At 45.9% G+C, this 20,962-nt stretch overlaps 2 protein-coding genes across 4 annotated transcripts; one reads left to right on the top strand and one right to left on the bottom strand.

Annotated features, from left to right (window-relative positions):
- Window positions 1-38: 38 nt before the first annotated feature.
- On the bottom strand, window positions 39-11,744 carry dhps (deoxyhypusine synthase). Of its 2 annotated transcripts, XM_073069323.1 has the most exons (10): window positions 11,663-11,744; window positions 10,847-11,116; window positions 8,319-8,483; window positions 7,424-7,545; window positions 6,680-6,776; window positions 3,111-3,197; window positions 1,775-1,880; window positions 1,385-1,488; window positions 1,166-1,291; window positions 39-999 (listed from the first exon to the last, which is right to left on the bottom strand). In XM_073069323.1, exons 2-10 carry the CDS (start codon window positions 11,054-11,056, stop codon window positions 904-906), a joined length of 1,113 nt encoding a protein of 370 aa, XP_072925424.1. In that variant the 5' UTR covers window positions 11,057-11,116; window positions 11,663-11,744; the 3' UTR covers window positions 39-903. The 2 variants fall into 2 exon arrangements, with proteins under 2 accessions (XP_072925424.1, XP_072925425.1); XM_073069324.1 differs by lacking the exons at window positions 7,424-7,545; window positions 8,319-8,483; window positions 10,847-11,116; window positions 11,663-11,744 and adding an exon at window positions 7,029-7,407.
- Window positions 11,745-14,601: 2,857 nt separating this feature from the next.
- LOC140740235 (guanine nucleotide-binding protein G(I)/G(S)/G(O) subunit gamma-7-like) lies at window positions 14,602-20,840 on the top strand. Of its 2 annotated transcripts, none has more exons than XM_073069329.1 (3): window positions 14,602-15,201; window positions 17,403-17,539; window positions 19,894-20,840. In XM_073069329.1, the coding sequence occupies exons 2-3, from the start codon at window positions 17,447-17,449 to the stop codon at window positions 20,017-20,019; spliced, it is 219 nt and encodes a 72-aa protein (XP_072925430.1). In that variant the 5' UTR covers window positions 14,602-15,201; window positions 17,403-17,446; the 3' UTR covers window positions 20,020-20,840. The 2 variants fall into 2 exon arrangements, with proteins under 2 accessions (XP_072925430.1, XP_072925429.1); XM_073069328.1 differs by lacking the exon at window positions 14,602-15,201 and adding an exon at window positions 15,371-15,756.
- Window positions 20,841-20,962: the final 122 nt, after the last annotated feature.

The following is a 20,962-nucleotide window of genomic DNA, read 5'->3' as shown; positions in this document are numbered from 1 at the left end:
GACATGTGGTGAACAAAATCATCTTCAGACACAATCGCTACGTTTTCAGCCATTGATTTTATTCATCTCCAGACAGCAGTCAGAACCTCAAGTAAGGATTTGATTTTTTAAAAATTGTGCAAGTTTCTCCAGTCTTCTCCCTCTACTCGCCACCCATGCAGCAAATACCAGTTTAAAATGTGGGCGTAGGGATCTACCAGCACCTATTGAGGAACAAAGTGGCACAAGCCAGGCATTCCAAGCTCTGCTTACATCTGTAACACAAGAGATTCTGCAGATGCTGGAAACTCAGAGCAACATACACACGAAATGCTAGAGGAAGTCAGCAGGTCAGAGTCTCGATGAAGGACCTTGGCCCCAAACATCAATACCATCTTCCTCTCCATGAATGCTGCTGGACGTGCTGAGTTCCTCCAGCATTCTGTGCGCACTACACTGCTTACATTTGCTCATGCAACTGGCCCATGGTTTAACTCATGAAAGCCTTCATAAGTTTTTAATGAAGTAATATGTTCCTGACCATTCTCTGCTCCTTATTTCCTCACTTTGTGTGCAAGCATCCACCACAGCCTGTTACTCAGCTTCCCTAATGACATGGAAAAGCAGGAAGGAATCAGAATCAGCAACTTATATTCTAAATCACAAAGCAAACATCCATTTCTCCCAGTAGTTTGGTCAGGTACTGAACGTGGACGAAAGATAATCGCCCCACATTGCTCTCCTTCCTTCCAACACTGTCGATCTGTGAGATTAGGAATCACAGCCTGCTCCTGTGGCAGCAGCAGCTTCCCACTAGCGGGGAGAATATGTGGCAGACGGGATCCCGAGGGCACCGGAACACAAGGGATGGTGTCATCGGCAGCAGCAGCTCGTAGGATTTGCTCGCCTTGCGCGGGCAGTGGATTAAATCATCTTCAGATGAGATGAAAATGCACTCGACTTGGTCGCAAATGTTTCTGCGACCAGCAGAGGGAAAATGAGAGTGGCGTCGGCACAGACCTAGGAGAGAAATAACAAATGCAGTGACCTCTCTTCCCACGCTCCAATGACCACATCCCAGACACTTCCATCAACACCAGCTTCCCCCCTCCCCACCATCTGAACTTCCCACACCAGGCAACAGTGCTGTAATTTGGACCACCGCAGGCAAGTGGAAGAAACCCACCTTCACAGGCTTAGCATCCATACGAATTTTACCCCAGGAGACAGCTTCATCTGGCCTGGCTCCAGAATCAGAGCCATCAAACTCCTGGCCTGTGTTCACGTACACCGAGTAGTTCGCTCCATTCCTCTGGGTATAGTGGGAAAGAAAAAGCAGGATCAAGAGACAATAAATGGACCAGGGTCACAAGAATAACTCACAGGACAAACACCGAGTACTGACCATGAGGTTGGCATTGGCTATGTGATGCTTCACCACACCCCCTCCCAGAATGATCATCCCTGTCTGTTTGGCGTACACTGCCATGTTGTTTATTCTGCGAATGTCTGGAGAGAGGAGCAAAAGAAATGGGAGTCATCGTAGCACTCTGAATTTCACTCCCCCCCCCAATATCTTAAATCTCCCCCAATATGTCCACATTAACGACACCTCCCCCGCACTGCTGAAACGTAGCAGTTCCCAGCAGTAAATGTGGACAATATCCAACACGTGTCCACTGATAAGTGTGTGTAACCATTTTGCTAAGGTCTCATTTGCTGACCAGGCTTTGGGCCCACTAAAGTTATCAACTGGAATATGCTACGATACTATATACAGTCAAGGTCCACACACCTTCAACAATGTCAAGCACCAGCCCAGGGTTCTTGTAGGAGTGGAAGTAGATCATGTCACCGATCGAGCCGTCCGTCAGGGCAGGGCTGAAGACAGGAATATTGTTCTGCAAATGAGGATCAAAGTTGGAGGGTCATGGAAACAAACTGTAGTCTGAGCCAGAAACAAGACACAGCTGTACACGTGGGGATGCACACACGGACACACACACACCAGGAAAATGGAGCTATTAGGAAGAATGGAAAGAAGCTTAATCAGAAGGTGTGAAGGATTTTAAGAGAGGGTGTTGTCAGACTGGGAACTAATTTTAGTCACACACAGGGTTCACAGGGCTTCATGGGTTGAGCACACTGATGTGCTGAGACTGAGAGATGCGAAAGCTATCTGTGCCAACATGGCTGAGTGCAAGGTAAACACTCCAATCGAGTTGGACACGCAGCCATATGTTGTCACGAGAAGGGAAGTTGCTGGTCCTTGTGATAGTGAGGATGTGGGGCTGAATCTTATACTTGAAGTCAGAGACAGTGGTTCAACTTGCATCAAGGAAGAAGGTATACATTGGTGAGGGTTCAGCGGTTATCGGTGGAGGCAGAAGGCAAGGGCTTGCTTTTGAATATTTCAATGGTATAAGCTGGCCTGTCCAGGTATTGGACAAGCAGGCGGAGAGAGAGCTGGCTGTTGTCTGTGTATTTGTGATTTCTAATGCAATATCTAAGGACGACGTCTCCACGGTATGAGCTGTCGAGAAGGGACATGAAGCAGCTCCTTGAGAGATTCCACAGGACATCTTTCAGGGTTGCAACTCAATGAGGGAATCAGGAACCAAATGAGATGCTGAAGGGGCACTGCTGGGCAGATGTAAAGAAGTTTTCACTAGTGCCAGAGGCTTATACGAAGGGATATGGTTACAAGATAAGACGTTAATAGTTGAAAAACATAGGAACTTCTTGCAAGGGTGGTGAATCTCTGGAATTCTCCACCTCCGAATTACAACAGCTAGGTCAATGGGAAATAGGCACAGAAGAGTTAACTGAACACCTATGACTAAATTGAATGATGGGACAGCTAGAGGGGCTGAGTGGCCTACTGCTGCTCACGTTCAGGCGCGAGCAGTACCACTGATGGGATAACAGGTTCACTCATCCCTCAGGACAGAGAAATGGTGCGAAACGATGGTACTCAGCAGCCATAATCCACACGAACTTTGATCAGGGTTTTCTCAGTGCTGAGAAGACTATGTTCTTTGGGAAGAGACACGGACATGCCAAGCAGGATCGGAAAACTGCAAAAACACGGTGTCAGACTCAACGAGTGACCCATAGGGCAAATCCCATACCTTGTAAGCCCAGTAGTAGACCGACTCTGGGTTATCGATTTCTTTCCCTAGTCGAGCAATCACCTTTGATGGGGTCCATTTCACTCCCTACAGTATAAACACAAATGTAAGCACCGTCTATCGTACATACAAAAAAAAAACATGACAACTGAGCACAGGATTGGGGCTGCTGACAATTCATGCTTTAAACAATCACCCACTTTTAGCACAAAGGGGTTCCTTCAGTGTCTCGCGGCACAGGACTGTGGAGGGACAAACACCACTTAGTGAATTAGATGCTGAGCCACTGGGATTTCCGAGTTAGACAGTGGATTGTCAGAGTTTGACAGCACATTCTTTGTCAGTTCCAGGCCCACGCAGTTATCGTGAAGTGGTCCCGCTCTACGTGGACAACATGCACACATCCCTGCCTGTGTGGGTGTGGTTTCTGTTAAATCCAGGCTCAGCACTGACGTAGGCTCATTGTAGTATGGGTGTTGTGGCTCATTTGCCAGTTGAACGCCGCTTCTGCATTGTCGACCGTGAATGGTCAGCAGCCGCCCTTTCCCACTGTGCGCCGCAGCACCTGGTGTCCAGTTTCCTTTTATTCCCAGGGCATGACTCACAGAACCATTTGGCAGGTACGCTCCACGCACACTATTAGCTAAGTGTCTGTTCGTTGAATATTTAGTTCCGTAGTTTGTGTAACTTGGAGGATCTTAAATGCTTAGTCAAATTTTTTACTGTTTGTAAATAAATGATTAATGTCTATTCACAGTCAGTCTCGCTCACCAAACCCGAGAACCTGCTTCCACATTACACGAGCTTACTGGATGCAGTTACCTCAACAATATCACACAACTGTCAAGGCAGCTGCTTCTGCATTTGTCCCACTGGCTGATGTTTGTCCCACTCCCTTCTGGCTCAACACCAACAACCTTGCCCTGATGGACCAGAAGATTACAAGAACAAAGGAAATCTGCAGATCAAGGAGTTTTTATCTAACGCTGTACAGCAAGGAAACTCTACTGGCTTATTAAGCTGCACAAGACAATGTCGGAGTTCATCATAAAAACAGGATGAGTTCCACAAGCCTGCCGGGCAGAGATGGCGGGCTGCTTTTTGGCACCTGCATACCCAGAGGGCACACAGCTCATCCCTGGCACTGCTCCACCATCAGAATGTCACTCTGTACAGCAGTGAGCATTCTCATACTGAGAGCATCAGAACAGAATTCACAGCTCTAATCCCTGGGTGACGGGGGTCTGCTATTTTAGGAAACATTACAAACAAGAGGTCATTCAGGATCTCAAATCAAATCATGGTCTCTATACCTCAGCCAAATGCAACCATCTTCTCCCTCAAGTCTCTTGTTACACCCCCCCAATTAAAATCTACTAGCCTGCTTTAAACAATGGCCCCCAGCATCTATCATGCACCAGAGAGAGGAAAAAAAACCTTGATTTCCACTAACTATTCTTCACCTAGTTTTTGACACCAGAGGAAAATTTCTCACGATTTACCCCTATGAATTACTTTGCCATTTTACACTAAGTGGCACCTTTATTAGGTACACCAGATCGTTAATGCTAATATCCATCACTGGGCACCAACTCGATGCACAAAAGCACGCAGGCATGGCCAAGAGGTTCAGTTGTTGAGATTAAGCATCAGAACGGGGAAGAAATGTGATCTGAGTGACTTTGACTGTGGAATGATTGTTGGTGCCAGACGGGGTAGTTTTGAGTATCTCACAAACTGCAGATCTCTTTGGCTTTTCCGCACACAGCAGTCTCTAGAGTTTACAGAGAATGGTGCAAAAAACAAAATAAAACATCCGGTGAGCGGCAGTTCTGTGGGTGAAAACGCCTTGTTAACGAGGGAAGTCAGGAGAATGGCCAGACTGGTTCAAGCTGACAGGAAGGCGACAGTAACTCAAATAACCACACATTACTACAGTGGTGTGCAGAAGAGCATCTCTTTATGTGGATGGGCTACAGCAGCAGCAGACCATGAACATACAGAAATAAACTCTGAGGCCACTTCAGTAAGTACTTCCTGTGTCTAATAAAAGTGGACACAATAGACAATAGGTGCAGGAGTAGGCCATTCAGCCCTTCTAGCCAGCACCGCCATTCACTGTGATCATGGCTGATCAGACACAATCAGTACCCTGTTCCTGCCTTCTCCCCATATCCCTTGACCCCGCTATCTATAAGAGCTCTATCTAACTCTCTCTTGAATGCATCCAGAGACTTGGCCCCCACTGCCTTCTGGGGCAGAGCATTCCACATATCCACCTCTCTCTGAGTAAAAAAGTTTTTCTGCATCTCAATTCTAAATGGCCTACCCCTTATTCTTAAACTGTGGCCTCTAGTTCTGGACTCACCCATCAGCGGGAACATGCTTCCTGCCTCCAGTGTGTCCAATCCCTTAATAATCTTATATGTCTCAATCAGATCCCCTCTCATCCTTCTAAATTCCAGTGTATACAAGCCCAGTTGCTCCAATCTTTCAACATATGACAGTCCCGCCATTCCGGGAATTAACCTTGTGAACCTATGCTGCACTCCCTCAATAGCAAGAATGTCCTTCCTCAAATTTGGAGACCAAAACTGCACACAATACTCCAGGTGGGGTCTCACCAGGGCCCTGTACAGCTGCAGAAGGACCTCTTTACTCCTATACTCAATTCCTCTTGTTATAAAGGCCAGCATGCCATTGACTGATGTATAAGAACACCTAGATCTCGTTGTACTTCCCCTTTTCCTAACTTGACTCCATTTAGATAGTAATCTGCCTTGCTGTTCTTGCCACCAAAGTGGATAACCTCACATTTATCCACATTAAACTGCATCTGCCATACATTTGCCCACTCACCCAACCTGTCCAAATCACCCTGCATTCTCATAACATCTTCCTGACATTTCACACTGCCACCCAACCACAAAGTCATATTAACCAAGTTGTACGACCAGTTCTCTTGTTTAAACCTTAAACAGTGTGGGTGACAAGCACTCACGCTATGCACAAGTAAAACAAATGTTTGAGTCGTAAGAGGTCATGTGTTCTGGGCCCAACTATTTTTTTACTGCTAATGACAGTTACTTCAACAGTTTCTATGAGGACCTACCGAGATGACTAACCCTTGGCTTTGTTATACGGGAGAAAGAATTCAGCCCCGGTAGCCAATCAGTCCTAAATCACAGGCTGCTCGTATTTGAGCAAACGACTGTCTGCCATGAGGGAGGGGGCCTCGGCGGTGTAGTGGTTAGCAGAACACTATCAGAGTTCAGAGTTCAACTGCGGCATCCTCTGTAAGGAAGTTTATATATTCCTTCCCATGTGTACGTGGGTTTCCTCTGGGCGCTCGGGTATCCTCCCACTGTCCAAAGATGTACCGGGTAGGCTAACTGGTTTTTGTAAATTGTCCTGTGGTTCGGTTAGGGTTAAATCGGGTTGTGATGGGTACTGGGTAGGGCAGGAAGGGCCTAAAGCTGCATCTTTAAATAAATAAAATAAAATCTACAACAAGATCGACAGCTTCATTTTGTTCCATTGCCTTCGAGAGACTGGGGGTGTCACCTTACCTGCTCCTTCTGCTCCAGGACCATCTGATCCAGGATGGGCATCAACCAGTCCTCAAACTTGCAATAGTTGTCATTGGGAACGAGAAGATTTCCAATTCTGTCAAGTAATCGTGAGGCAATTGAAAATAAAAACCATCAAAAGGCTGTATGAGAAATTAGCAGTGAGCTTGACTCCATCGTTTCACATCTGTGAAAACAGTTCACTATGTAGAGACTGGAGCCAAGATTCACTGTGGACACAGTGCAAAGTGAGATCCACCCTATAATCTCGCTGTCCCTGCCCTGGATACGTTTGAGGAGACTGTGTTGAGGGAGCGGTGCTGTATCTAACCAGGGCCATTTTACTCACCCTAGCCTGTTCACACGTCAGATTTCCAATGCACACCCCAAGCATCTCCCTGTCCCATGGGCACCGATGGTTGCTGGGTCCAGATCCACAGGCATTGAGCTTTCTCCAGCGCCTGGGCAGGAGCTGAGACAGAGAACAGCAACAAGCAATGCGACAATATATCGAAGCCCAGCTTCCCCGACATCTGAACACGACTCCAGAGCCCAGGAACTGTGCAAGCCACAACCTGCGACTCCGACTGCCTGCCTGGCTGAGATCACACTCGGCAAACACTATTAAAGGCACCTGGTTGGTTTAACTGACTAACACGATGCATTAATCCCATCCACAGTGCCTTGTTGGGGCAGTGTGAGGCTGAGGAGGTCCAGATGATAGGACGATAGTTAACTCCCTACCTGTTAATCCCACTGACACGCAGCTCTTTACCCTTCAGGCTGAAATCGCCAAGATAGGTCGGCGCCAAGCACTTGATGAGATCCTCCTCAATACCGCCTGCCGTGGTCACCACACAGTCAACCTGCAGGGTTGGGTGGGGGGAGCAAGTTAAGCCAGTTAACAGGAAGAGTGAAATGCTCTAAGAAGTAGCATTAATAAACCGTTTCCTCCCTTAAACACGATGCACAGAGATCCTCATCCAGGGCCTGAGAGGAAGACGTCGCACTGACATGCATGAGTGACCACACAGTAGCGATGCTTTGGCACCTCTGCTGGGCAGTTTTCTCACTGGGCTTCCTCCTGGAGAGTTGCCAGGGTCCATCAGGAATTCTGAAGCCGTACGGCTCTCTGCACGCTAAGCAAGTGTGGGTCTTCAAACAGCTGGGCGTTGCGGTTAGTAGAGCTGATGTGTCAGCTCCAACAGTCCAGCTTCAGCCCTGGCCTGCCAGGCTGTCAGTGTGGACTTTGCTTGTTCTCCAGCTTTCTCACACATCATAACCATTTTATTATTGATTGATTGATTGAGATACAGCGCAGAATAGGTCCTTCAAGCCACACCACCAATTTAACCCGAGTCTTAATAATGAGAGAATTTAGAGTGATCAATTAACCTGCTAACTAGTACGTCTTTGGACCGTGGGAGGAAACTGGAACAACCAGAGGAAACCCATGTAATGACGTACAAACTCCTTACAGGCAGCGGCAGGAATTGAACCAGGGATGCCTGCACTGTCGAGTGCAGTACCACCCAGATGTGTGCATCGGTGGGTTAACCGGCCACCATAAGATGCCCTTAGTGTGTGCCATCCTTCAAATGGCCACTAGAACGGAGGGAAGACACTACCCAGGCCATACCATATTGTGCTGCACAAGATATCGGATAGTCTCCCGGATCCCAGAACTGATGAGGTTCGAGGTGTATCCCAGGAAAATGGTGCAGCCCGTTATCTCCCGCTGGCATGGGTTCAGATTTATTGCATTCTTCTCAGATTCATCCAAGGGTTCCAACTTCTTCTCAATCTAAGGGGAAAGCCATAGAGACAAGCCCTTCAGCCTGACACATGCATGCTGACTGTGATGCACAGTGAGCGAGTCCAGCAGCAGGCAGCTCATTCCAAACGTGCACTACCCCTTGTGTGAAGAAGCTGCCCCTCATGTCCTTCTTAAATTTCTTGCAATTGATCTGAAACCTATGCCCTCTCTGAGAAAAAGACTACGTCCCTCAGGATCTTACACACGTGCATCAGGTCACCCCCTTCATCTCCTACGTTCCAGGGAATAAAGTCCCAATCTACACAACGTTACTTTGTACCTCAGGCACCCCCCCCCCCACCCCCAAGTCCAGGCAATACCTTGGTAAATCTGTTCTGCACTCTTCCTAGTTTAATAATTTCCTTCCTATATCAGGAATTTCCTAAAACTATACATAAGACTTCAAATGCAGCCTCACCACCGTCTTTTCTAAGAAATGAACATACATGCCAGGAATGGAGCACACAGTGCACCGAGACAGAAATAGAACATGCCAGAAACACTGAGCAAGGTAGGCAGCGTTAATGGAGAGAGAAACCACCGAACTAAAACACTGGCTGAGCTTCTAGCTTCTCCTTCCACAGATGGTCTGTTGAACTGAGCCACGAATGTGCTAGACAGTGACTTCTTTGAGCTCCCCCGAGGAAACAGTTTAATTTCTACCTTTTTCCTTTTCAAGGTGGATTGGGTTCTGTCGAAGACCGGGACCTAGAGCCACCCCCAAACTTTGGTTCTTTGCAGCGAAGGGACCCACTCTCAGGACTCACCGATATCCCACGGACGGGGCCTAGAAGACGAGTGTGCTGTCAGGGTTCTGAGGCTTCGCAGCCCCGGGTACGAGTCGATTCTATGCCTGTGCCGCCTACTGAAGCGTCACGGGAAAAAACTGAACAACAGAAACAGCAGATCAGCTGTGGGGGGGGGGGTTCTATTCACAGATCGTACTCTCTCTCTCGTTAGTGGGGGAGAGTTTGTTGTTGATTCTCGAGTCAGAGAACTCGGGGGGGGGGGGGGGGGGAGTGACATGGCAGACTTTAACACTGTGAATCAGCAAGTCCTTTTGTTAAGGTCTCCCCTGTTGCTGAGTGACACCTTTCTGTCCCTTTATTAGGGAGAGGGGGAGCCTGTGGTACGTCAAGTTGTCAAATGAACAATTAGTTTTTCTTCTACAGCTGTTTATCGTCTTTACTGGGGGCTTTGCTATTGCTATTGCTTGCTTGGTGTGTGGAGGGTGCTGATGCTTTTTTGCTGAAATAAGTAGGGGAGAGGGAGGATCGGTGCTTTGCTGCTGCTTGTGCGTGGGGGGGTAGGGGGGCTTTGGGGTTCTATCATTTTTACTGTCACTCATTCTTTGGGGCACTCTTCTGTTTTCATGGATGTCTGCGAAGAACAAGAATTTCAGGTTGTATACTGTGTACACTCTCTGATATTAAATGGAACCACTGAGCCAGTTCTGCTACCTTTTCTAAATTTGGTGTCAGGTTTCCAGCATGTGTGGTTTCCAACAGTACACCGGAACAATGTGTTCACACCAGACTCAACATTCCTTCCTCTGCCTAAGCACTGCAGTCCCAATGCTTGCATCCTGTATCCTGATGTGATGAAGAGTACTCGGTAAACACACTCCTCGCACGCAGAAACCTTGCCTGGACACTCTGCTGCTGTTGTGCTCAGTGTGCATACATAGGGTCCTAATCTGAGCTGACGCCTTCCTACCCTACACGATGGATTATTCCCTTTCTTTAGTAATGTGGATGTGTAAGTATGTACATGTTGTTTGTATACTGTATTTAATGTGGAATTTTCTAACATGATTGTAACTACTTTGTGGGGTGTGTCACATTCTAATTCATGGGTAGCCTTAAATTAACCTGGCTGGTAATTGATGATGGTGTGTCCTAGTGCCTAAAATAAAGGGCAACTTTGCTCTCAGTGGGACGGAGATGGAGCTGCCAGCAGATCACTGGCCAAGTACAAGTACAGAACTAATATTGGATTTTCTGGTAGATATCTTTCTGTAAATATTTCACTAATTTTTGTAAGTTTCATTTTTGATAAACACCCTTGCACTAAAGTGCTAAGCAACTCCAGCCATTTTTCCTTTGGTCATAACCAAGCGTATCTAACTCCTGACAACCCTGGGCATTTCATGACTCCAACCTTCATTTCTTTTATTCTTTCCTCCCTCACCCTTCCCCCTCCACATCTCTCCCCGCCCTCCACCCAAACCAATTCTGGAGTTCTGGCTCAGCTTCCAGCCCAATGCCCCATGTTATGGTTTGTAATCACTATCCTGCATTGTATTACTGGTAAGTTGTGTCTGATACCACCCGAGACAGGAAGGTACTTGCCATTGCATTGATCTGGTGCACAGCCTGGCCAAAATTGGATGCCTGATAACCCGTGGTCAGGTAGGACTGCAGCAGCGCGTGGTAGTCAACACCTCTGTTGAAGTCATAGCCCTTGATCTGCACTGAGCCCTCAGGCATCGCGGTACTCCGTTTGAGAACTGAGTCCACGGCCAAGGATGGAACCGGTTCTGCCATTCCCTCTGTTTCCATCGGCTGGTCAATGAGCTTCTTCTGGGGTACGGCCTTGGAATGGATGAGGAAGCCAGTCAACTGTAAAGACACCCATGTTATAGGATTACAGCCTGAGGCCGTGCCATGGTCATAGAACTACTTATAAACTGCACAAGCGGTCCCCTTGGCACATCAGCTCCACGCCTCCCGTTGTATCTACCTATATTAACCCCACTAGGCCCGGTGCTTTCTAATGCTAGTGATCCGTAGTTATTGCAGCGCGGAATCTCATGCAGGCTGACTAGGTTGCCTAGACGCTTCGTACATAGGCGCAACCTCCGCCTCTGGGCAAAAGCCTGGGACAAAACGAGCGACGGGAGGCAGCAGCAACATGGGTCCGAGCAGCCTTCTCAGACAGGGGAACACTTTGGTTGCACCGCAGCAAACGCCGCCGCAGCCGACCTGTAAGAGCAAGATCCCAGCAGGGGACAGCGGGTCAACAGCGGCCCCGTTACCCGACGGGCAGACGCTCGGTTTCGTGACTTCCCACCTCGTCTCGGGACCTACCCACCGCGATCTCCGCACAGACCCCAGACCCCGGACCCCGGACCCCGGACCCCGGACCCCGGACTCGCTTGCTCTCACCCGGCGTGAAGATGCCCAATCTGCGGCCGTGCACTGTGACCCCAGCCGGATGCAGAACACAAATAGGCGGGGCACCGCCTGTTACTCCTACTGGATGTTGGGACACCGTCTCTTACTCCTATTGGATGAGGCAACGAATGCAGCCAATAGCAATGCACGGAAATAAACCCATATGTCACACACACAAAATGCTGGAGGATCTCAGCAGGCCAGGCACCACCTATGGAAAAGAGTAAACACTCGACGTTTCGAGCTGAGATGCTGCCTGGCCTGCTGAGTTCCTCCAGCTTTTTTTGTGTGTGTTACCTGGATTTCCAACCTCTGTAGATTTTCTCTTGTTTGTGATTGGAAAACCACGTGTACACGGCTTCTCAGTTGAGGTCTTTGGTCGTGCCCACCTTGCTGGGGAGTTGGGTTTTCACACCAGCTTCTGTGGGAAGCGGATGAAAAGCAAGTATTTCAGGTCGATCTGCCCTGATCAAAACTTGGAAAGTAAACTTTCAAAGAGAAACAAGAGGTAGAATTGTAGAGGGGAAAGGGTCATTATGAAGAGCAGACAAAATTGAAAACCTTCAATTTAAGTAAGTGCAATTATAATTTTATGAAGGCGAATCTGTCTAAGGTGGACGAGAAAAATAAGCTAAGAGACAAAAAATGCCGTATTTAAGTTTGCTAATGACACTATTGTTGGCTGAATCAGTGTATAGGAGGGAGATTGAAAATTGGACTGAGTCGTGCTACAACAGCCTCGCACTCAATGTCAGTACAACCAAGGAGCTGATTATTGGCTTCAAGAAGAGGAATCTGGAGCTCCATGAGCCAGCTTTCATCAGATCAGAGGTGGGGAGGGTCAGCAACTTGAAGTTCCTTGGTGTTATAATTTCAAAGCATCTGTTCTGGGTCCAGCACATAAATGTCATTATGAAGAAAGCACAGCAGTGCCTCTACTTCCTTAGAAGTTTGCAAAGATGTGGCATGGCATCTAAAACTTTGAAGAACTTGTATAGATGTATGGTGCAGAGTATATTGTCTGTTTGCATCACAGCTTGGTTCAGAAACACCAATGCCTTTGAATGGAAATCCCTGCAAAAAGTATTGGACACGGCCCAGTCCATCACGGGTAAAGCCCCAACAACAACCTTTCACCCAGTGTCAGCAAAACCAAAGAGCAGATTGACCATATCTACTGTACATGGGAGTGTTATGGCAAGAAAGCAGCATCCATTATGGACACCCACCACCCAGACTATGCTCCCTTCTCATTGCTGCAATCTGGAAGGGGCCCAGGAGCCTCAAGATCTACACCCCCAGGTTCAAGAACCATTATTACCCCTCAGCCATCAAGGTTTTGAACCACAGGGGATAACTCTTCTCACCTCATCACGGAACTGTTCCCACAACCATGGACTCATTTTCAAGGACTCTTTATCTCATGTTCTTGACATTTATTGTTAATTTATTATTACTTCTTTTTGTATTTGCAGTTTGTTGCCTTCTGCACTCCGATCGAACACCCTAGTTGGGCAGTCTTTCATTGATTCTATTATAATATACTTTTTTCTCTTTTGTATTTGCACAGGTTGTTTTCTTTGCATATTAATTGCTTGTCTCTCCTGGTGGGTACAGTCTTTCATTGATTCCATTTCCTTTCTTGGATTTACTGTGTATGCACAAAAGAAACTTAATTTTCAGGGTTGTATATGGTGACATATAGGTACTTTTAATTTGAACTGTATAAATTTACTTTGAACAATGGAATAGTTGAATAGTGGCAAATATTCAATAAGAAGGACCAAAGCAATGTATTTCAATTAGAAAGAGTAATTCCTTGAGAAGTAATCTGTGGTTAGGGATCAAAGGAGGTCAAAGATGATGAGCTGATGACTGGGAAACTTTCAGGACTCAGCAGCTAAAGATTCAAAAGCTCACAAGAAGGGAGAACATCTATTTTGATAGAAAACATTTGTGTAATATCACAACAAATAGTTTATAGAATATACTGTAAACAGGAAGTTATGGAATATACTGTAAATATGAAGGAGGCAGCTAAACTTAGTATAAGGCATCAAGAAAATGAGCCTGGTATATTAACAACAGGATGTAAAGGTTACGGGTGAAGGCAGGAGAATGGGGTTGAGGAATAATTAATCAGCCATGGTTGAATGACTCGATGGACTGATTGGCCTAATTCTGCTCCTATGTCTTATGGCCTACTTAGCAGATTATATTAAATTAGTGTTTTTTATGCGTCAGTCTTCTTAGTGACAAACTGTAAATATTCCTTAGAAAATAGATGGACCTGTTTCAAATAAATGAAATTGTAAAGCTCTCGATAAAATGGAACATAGTATTTGAGAAACTCGCAAGTCTAAAAGCAGACTAATTGCTGGAAGCTGACTGCCTGTGCCCAAGGGTGTTAAAGGAAATGGCTGCAGAGATAGTGAGCCAATTAGATTAGCTGACAATTTTCAAAACTCACTAAATTCCGGGTGTGTACCAGAAGATTGGAAAATAGCCAATTTAACTCTTGTTTGAAAAAGGGATCCAAATCAGAATCAGGTTTAATATCACCGGTACATGTCATGAAATTTGTTGCACAAGTAAGTACATGTTCAGCACAGCATTGTGGGCAAAAGGGCCTGTTTTGTGCTGTGGGCTTTCTATGTTTTTAACCAGTTTTCACATCCAATGGGTTACTATTGTCCTGCAGCCTTCTACAAATGAAAGGCTGTTGACCTATTAGATTAACTCAATTCTCTTTTTGCGGACACTGTCTGACCGTCTGAGTATTTCTGCTGTTTCAAGATTTTATTCCAGAGTTCCACGGATTTCTGGGTTTTAATTCTCCTCCCCTGAAAGCACAGCGTGCACCTCAGAGCAACTCTGGCGGGGAAGTTTGGATCTGGGCTTCACAGTGGCCTGTGCTTTGGCTGGGTAGGAGCTTTGCAGGACCCTCTGTTCAGATGGTTTTAGCTTCTTGTGAAGTGCAAGGTGAAGAACTTGAACAGGCAGCTTTAAATCAACACAAATCCAAAGGGAATGTTAATATCTTTATCAACCACCTCCCAACTTCATTTATTGTCACAGACACCCCTTGAAGCATTAGAACAGGAGAACTGAGCTGGGGCTCCTCAAGGATTAAAAGAATTCCAAAGGGGACTCATTTTGAAAACAAAGACTTTATAAATAAGTAAAGAGCAGCAGAAGGAGGGATGGGTTGTTTTGAAGTCTGACATTTAACTGTATGACCCCTCGGTGTGAAGGCAGCTTTCAGCGAGTGAGCTGCCATTCTGAAGCACCAGGTAGCAAATAAATCAGGCAGGGAGGTGGGATGGTGGCTTAGTGTGAGCCTTGCCCACTAGCAGCAGTGGTACATCAGTCAGTCAGAGGACTCCACTCCAAGCAGGAGGAGGGGCTGCAGTCTCTCTGATTCTCCCTTCAAAGGAAAATCAGGTTCCCATTTGAAGTGATTTACCTGCATTATCTACACGGAGCTCCGAAGAGGGAAAGCAGAAACTGGAAACTGCTCCTTGCCTCAGGTATGTAGTTCTGTCTAATCGTGGTCAATTAACAAACTGTTTTCAACATCTTATTAATATAATCAAAGCTATTTGAATAAGTTGATAAACTACGGTAAAACTCTGATCATTAACAAATCCAACTCATCGCTGCCTAAAGCTCGTCTGCCAAGACTGATGCTACCTCCAGATAACTTAGCGTTTACTTACACTGTCCCAATTTTGATCCTTTCCCAGATTTCAACTCTCTGCCACTGGTATTTCCACCACCACTTTCCCTAAACCTCTCTTTTCACAATCTTGAGCTATTCATAACCAAGCTTAGTAACCCACCCTAACCCCCTTATTTTTGATTACTCTACGGTGGAGTATCTTCAGATGGCTTGCAGTGTTAGAGGTGATGAATCTCTGGGAAATGCTGTTGCTAATGGACGGTACATCACACTAACTGCAGCTGCTCTGAGACTCTGGCAGCATTCTGTGATGACATCCATCAAAAACATCTGTGCTGAATGTTCTCTAAGGTACCCCCTGTTGTGGGACTGCTCAGACAGAAAGAACGATCGGAGCCTGAAGGTAAGACATGCTAATAGGACTAGGAATGAAATTTTTGAGCTAATTTCAATATTCTCAAATGAGGGAGGGGAGAGAGAAGTATATACTCTGTAGCCACTTTGTTAGATACACCTGCTCATTAAGGCAAATATCCAATCAGCCTATCATGTGGCAGCAACTCAATCCATAAAAGCATGCAGACATGGTCAAGAGATCAGTTACTGTTCAGATCAAACAGGAGAATGGAGAAGAAATGTAACTTTAACTGTGGAATGATTGTTGGTGACAGATGGGGTGGTTTGAGTATCTCAGACACGACTGAGTGGCAGTTCTGTGGTCGAAAATGCCTCGTTAACGAGAGGTCAGAAAAGATTAGAGAAGCTAGACTCGTTCAAGCTGTCAGGAAGGTGACAGTAACTCAAATAACCATGCCGGGGGGGGGGGGGGGGGGGGGCTTTGTTGTCGCTTGCATGGTGGAGGGTGGGAACGCTGTTGCTTTATGCTAGAATAAATGGAGGCGGGAAAGTTGATGCTGCTTGTGCATGGGAGGGGTCAGGGGGCTTTGGGTTCCTATATTTTTCCTGTCATTCGTTCTATGGGGAGTTTCTTCTGTTTCGAGGATGTCTGTGGAGAGTAAGAATTTCAGGTTATATATTGTATATATTCTGATATTAAATGGAACTAATACAACCATGGTTTGCAGAGCTGCATTGCCGAATGCACAACACATCGAATGTTGAAGTGACGGGTACAGCAGCAGTAAAGCACACCAGGTCCCTCTCCTGTAACTAATAACGTGGTCATTGAGTGCAATTTTAAACAAAGTACTGGAGGAATTGAGCAAGTCAGGTTGCATCTATGAAAAGGAATAAACAGTTAATGTTTTGGGCTCAGATCCTTCATCTGGACTCAAACAGTCAACAGTTTGGGCTAGGACCCCAGGATCTCAGCCCAAAACACCAACTGTTTATTTCCCTTCATAGAAGCTGCCCGACTTGTTGAGTTCCTCCAACATTTCAGCATCTGCAGAATCTCTTGCTTGTTGATACAATTCTCAGACCAGAATCAATGCAGCTGTATGTTCAATAGTTCTGGCCCACAGCTGCTTTTGGAGACAAAATTATTTGCCTGGTCAATTAAGATGGTGATAGCATAGCCACAAATGAATCAGCAAACCCCCAGGAGTTTGGGGTGAGGGCAGTGAAGTGCCAGCACTTTTAGAAAATCCTTGGAATTGGGCACAACATCAAGGGAACAGGAAGTCCATCACTGAACCTCACACCATGAAGACAAAAGTGAATATTCTGCTAAACCAGACCCAGCAGGTCTGACTGATTGGGGAAGACACGGATGGAGAATTGGGAGCACTGACCCAGACAGACACTGTGATGTGGGGGAGATCAGATTAATTGCTCTCTATTTATTAATCAGTCTTTCACTGAGCCCCTGAAAACTGATACCATCATTCAGACATAGGTCATATCCTGGAACGTAGCCAACCTTTATCCATTTTGGGAGATTAAAACCCATTATTTACCACGAGGGGCCATGTTTCACAACAGCTTGTTACTTCAGCAAATGCTGAGATGTTGATCGTATTCTGTAGATGTACACTTGTGTTTTCTTGTACTTGCTCCTTGAGTTCTGCCCTGTTTTGCCTCCCGCAGGACTGTTGCTGGGCTTGCTAACTGTACTTCACACAGGCTCAAGAATGTCCACAAAGGCGGTCACAGCAAATTACATTGCTCACACTAGAAAGGCGGTGGAACAGCTGCGGATGGAGGCTGGCATCGACAGGATTAAGGTACTTTAGCAGTCCCAATTGATCAAAAGATTATCTGGAGAATATATCAGGGTAGTAGACGCTGGACGGCAGACTGATAGCAAAATAACAGCAATTGCAGAAAGGCAAATAATTGGCAAGTGAAGTTCAACACATAAATACTAGGTAGTACATTTTGGTGCAAAAATAGGCAGATTACTGAATGACTAGGCATGGTAGAGGAACAGAAAGATTTGGAGCAGATACACAAATTACTTAAATTTGTACCATGGGTTAACGTAGCAATTAAAACTATTCAATCCAAACACTAAGGTTTAAGAAAGGGGAAGGTACCATTAGCTGAAGGCATCTTAATTAAGCCACATGAGTACCACATTAAGTTGTGGTGACAGTATTGTACAGTGTTGAATAGTGAGGGATAGACCAAGGAGGAGGTGGACATTCAGTGATGGGACTGGGTGAAGGGGAGGGGGAGTCAGTGAATGACTGACCTAGAGGAAGGGAAGGGGTGGACGATACTGATCTAGTAGTTCTGGACACATTGAGCAGAGGACACCCTGACCAACTCCACCACAGATGGTTCCCAACCCCAGCTGCAAAAGGAGGAGGATTGGGCATGGGGCTAGCAACTCCATCCCCATTAGAACCCAGAGCGACAGAAACACCAACAAAAGCTCCAAAGATCTATTCCCTGGGAGAGGAAGGATAAAATAGGCCACTTGGAAGAGTGGCACAGGACAGAGAAATCTGGCAAGATGCTGCCCGCAGCCTATGCCCTCAGTATGGGTGATGGGCTTAAGAAGAAGACAACACCCTGATTGTATGGTGGTGATGCAGCCCTTGACTGGCTCACTGACTTCCAGTAGATTCAAACTCAGTGGCAAATGGTGTAAAACGGGCGAAGGATTGTTAGTAATTCTATAGGAAAAACAAAAATAAAATCAATGACAAATCTGTCCAAGCAGAGAAGACATGTTCCTGGATTTTAAGAACTTTTTAAAAATCAGACAGCAGGTTACATTCTTAAACTTAATCCTAAAATCATCTTTCAGCAAACTAGCGTAGTGATTATCACAACACTTTACAGCATGTACAGGCAACCGGGGTTCAATTCCCACCGTTGCCTACAAGGAGTTTGTCTGTTCTCCCCATGACACATGGGTTTCCTCCCAAAGTACAAAGACTGACTGGTTGGTAGGGTAATTGGTCGTTGTAAATTGTCCCATGATTAGGCTAGGGTTAAATCAGACATTTCTGGGTGGCACAGTTCAAAGGCCCATTCCCTGCTGTATCTCAATAAATTTGCATCTCTCCGTAATTGAGTACATTTTAAAGTCTGCTTCATCTTATTTTGTTTCATTCAAGCTACATGAAGTAAATTCTGATCAATTTCATACATCAGTAAAAAACTGGTGTGGATATTGATCACAAGCAGGATTGGCTCCATCTTTTAACCACCACCTCTCTTCCTATCAGCATATCTTTTCTACTCCTGTCACCCAATTTGTTTATCCAGACAATGCCTCAGAAAGGACACCCATCACCCAGGACATGCCCTCTTCTCATTCCTACCATCGTGAGGTGGCACAGGAGCCTGAAGAGAGACACTCATTATTTTAGGAAGTTTCTTCCCCCTCTGCCATCAGATTTCTGAATGGACAATGAACCCACATACATTATCTCCTTTTATTTGTTTGCTCTTTTTGCACTATTTAATTTTAAAATATATTTTGATTGCAATTCAGTATTTTTTTTTATTATGTATTGCAATGTACTGCTGCTGCAAAACAAATTTCATGACCTATGCCAGTGATATTAAACCTGTTACTGGGTCCCCAGAAACACGATAGTACTATTCTCCTCAGTGACAGCCCTTGTGTAACAGTTCCACATTCTTCCTGAATTTCTAATGGGATTTGTTGGCTTTATGTTCTGCCAGGCTCCAGGGATGATTTTACTGTTGAGGGTGGGGGGGGGGGGGGGTGTAGAAGAGGGAGGGAAAATGCTCATAATTAGTCATACTGTCTTGTACCGGAGATGAGTTGCTGGTAAGCTGGACAATTTAACTACCAGGGGAACCAGCTCCAGGGCTGCTCCCTGCAAGATCAGCTGTGAAAGGTCTCAAGCACCATGACTTTAAATCAACACACACAAAATGTTGGAGGGACTCTGCAAGCCAGGCAGCATCTATGGAAAAGAGTTCTGAGTTGATGTTTCAAGCCAAGACTCTTCATCAGGACTCATAACTTCAATCTCATTTTTATGGTCAATAACTCTGGACTGGGGAAGAGATGTTTGAGTTAGGTGTATGTCAACCACCCCTCCTGCTAGCATCACCCCATCTCTCTCTTTCCCTGACCCAATTTCTCTTCTAGGTTTCAAAAGCTGCAACAGACCTGATGAACTACTGCGAGGAACACACGACAAAAGACCCACTGCTGATAGGAATTCCAACCTCGGAGAATCCTTTCAAAGACAAGAAGCCTTGCATCATATTGTAACCTTACTGACACATGTTGACACCCAGCATCTACCACATCCTAGAACCACAATCCATTCCTGCATTATCCTAATATGATCAGCCTCTCATTCCTCAGCTATCATTTTGGATGACGTATTCACCATCCTTTCAAGAGTGGGAGGTTGCAAAGGGAAAGGAGCTTGTCATAAGACTGAGGAGAGTGACAGCAGAAACATAACTCTAGAAACATAGGAAATTACCCAAGCACAAATGCTTCAAATGTCATTTGTTTTATAGCTTCCCCAGAGAGTTGAGTTGAAGAGTGGGAATGACACAGGGCCTTTGTGTCTTCCTGTTTGCCCAGAATTTGACTGTTCACCTCAGACACTGCCCTGCATACAGGCTGCATTCTGACTTCAGCCTTGACGGCAGAACTAGTTAGCAGGGACCCTGGAGGCTGGGCAGAAAGGCAGGCAAAGGGTGGGAAAAGGTGGGGCTGAGGCTGATGCAGTAGTTTATAGGGATCATCAATTTTGAAGCACAATTGTTGGAAATTAAAGGCTTTTGTCACATTTCACATTCAGCTTCAGCCTTCTGTTTGTCATGACTGAGAGTGCTCCAGCAATATGGTGTGACAGGTGATGAGTTATTTGATTAGCATCTGCCCCAGTTTCCTCACGTTCCACAACAGCAGCAGGACGTCCCCAGTTCAACAACAGCAGACCGAATCCAAAAGGTATCAGTGTCAGTGTGAGGAGGGAGTGAAGGGATAACACGAAGATAATCAGACACTAAGATTCAGTTAGTTATCCAGAATGTTATGTTCCTTCTCCAAGAAGGGTGAACAGGAAGCATTCAGTGTCAGAGAACAGTTGTGATGGAAAGGGGAAGGGGGAAGAATGTAAGCTAGGTGGGGAGTGAGGGTGGACACTGGTGTATTGATACCAGCAAGAAGCTTCAGGATTATGACATGTCTAACCTGG

Source organism: Hemitrygon akajei, chromosome 16, assembly GCF_048418815.1.
Source record: "Hemitrygon akajei chromosome 16, sHemAka1.3, whole genome shotgun sequence".
Taxonomy (NCBI): domain Eukaryota; kingdom Metazoa; phylum Chordata; class Chondrichthyes; order Myliobatiformes; family Dasyatidae; genus Hemitrygon; species Hemitrygon akajei.
The sequence above is the reverse complement of the archived record's forward strand: the minus strand, read 5'-3'. Positions and strand labels throughout refer to the sequence as shown.

Coding starts and splice junctions, on each gene's coding strand:
- LOC140740235 (XM_073069328.1), top strand. CDS start 15,693: ATGTTCTCTAAGGTACCCCCTGTTGTGGGACTGCTCAGACAGAAAGAA. Junction 15,757..17,402: donor AGAACGATCGGAGCCTGAAG/GTAAGACATGCT, acceptor TGCCTCCCGCAG/GACTGTTGCTGGGCTTGCTA. Junction 17,540..19,893: donor CTGGCATCGACAGGATTAAG/GTACTTTAGCAG, acceptor TTTCTCTTCTAG/GTTTCAAAAGCTGCAACAGA.
- dhps (XM_073069323.1), bottom strand. CDS start 11,056: ATGGAAACAGAGGGAATGGCAGAACCGGTTCCATCCTTGGCCGTGGAC. Junction 6,777..7,423: donor CGTGTCAGTGGGATTAACAG/GTAGGGAGTTAA, acceptor ATTACTTGACAG/AATTGGAAATCTTCTCGTTC. Junction 3,198..6,679: donor TCCTGGAGCAGAAGGAGCAG/GTAAGGTGACAC, acceptor TTTATACTGTAG/GGAGTGAAATGGACCCCATC.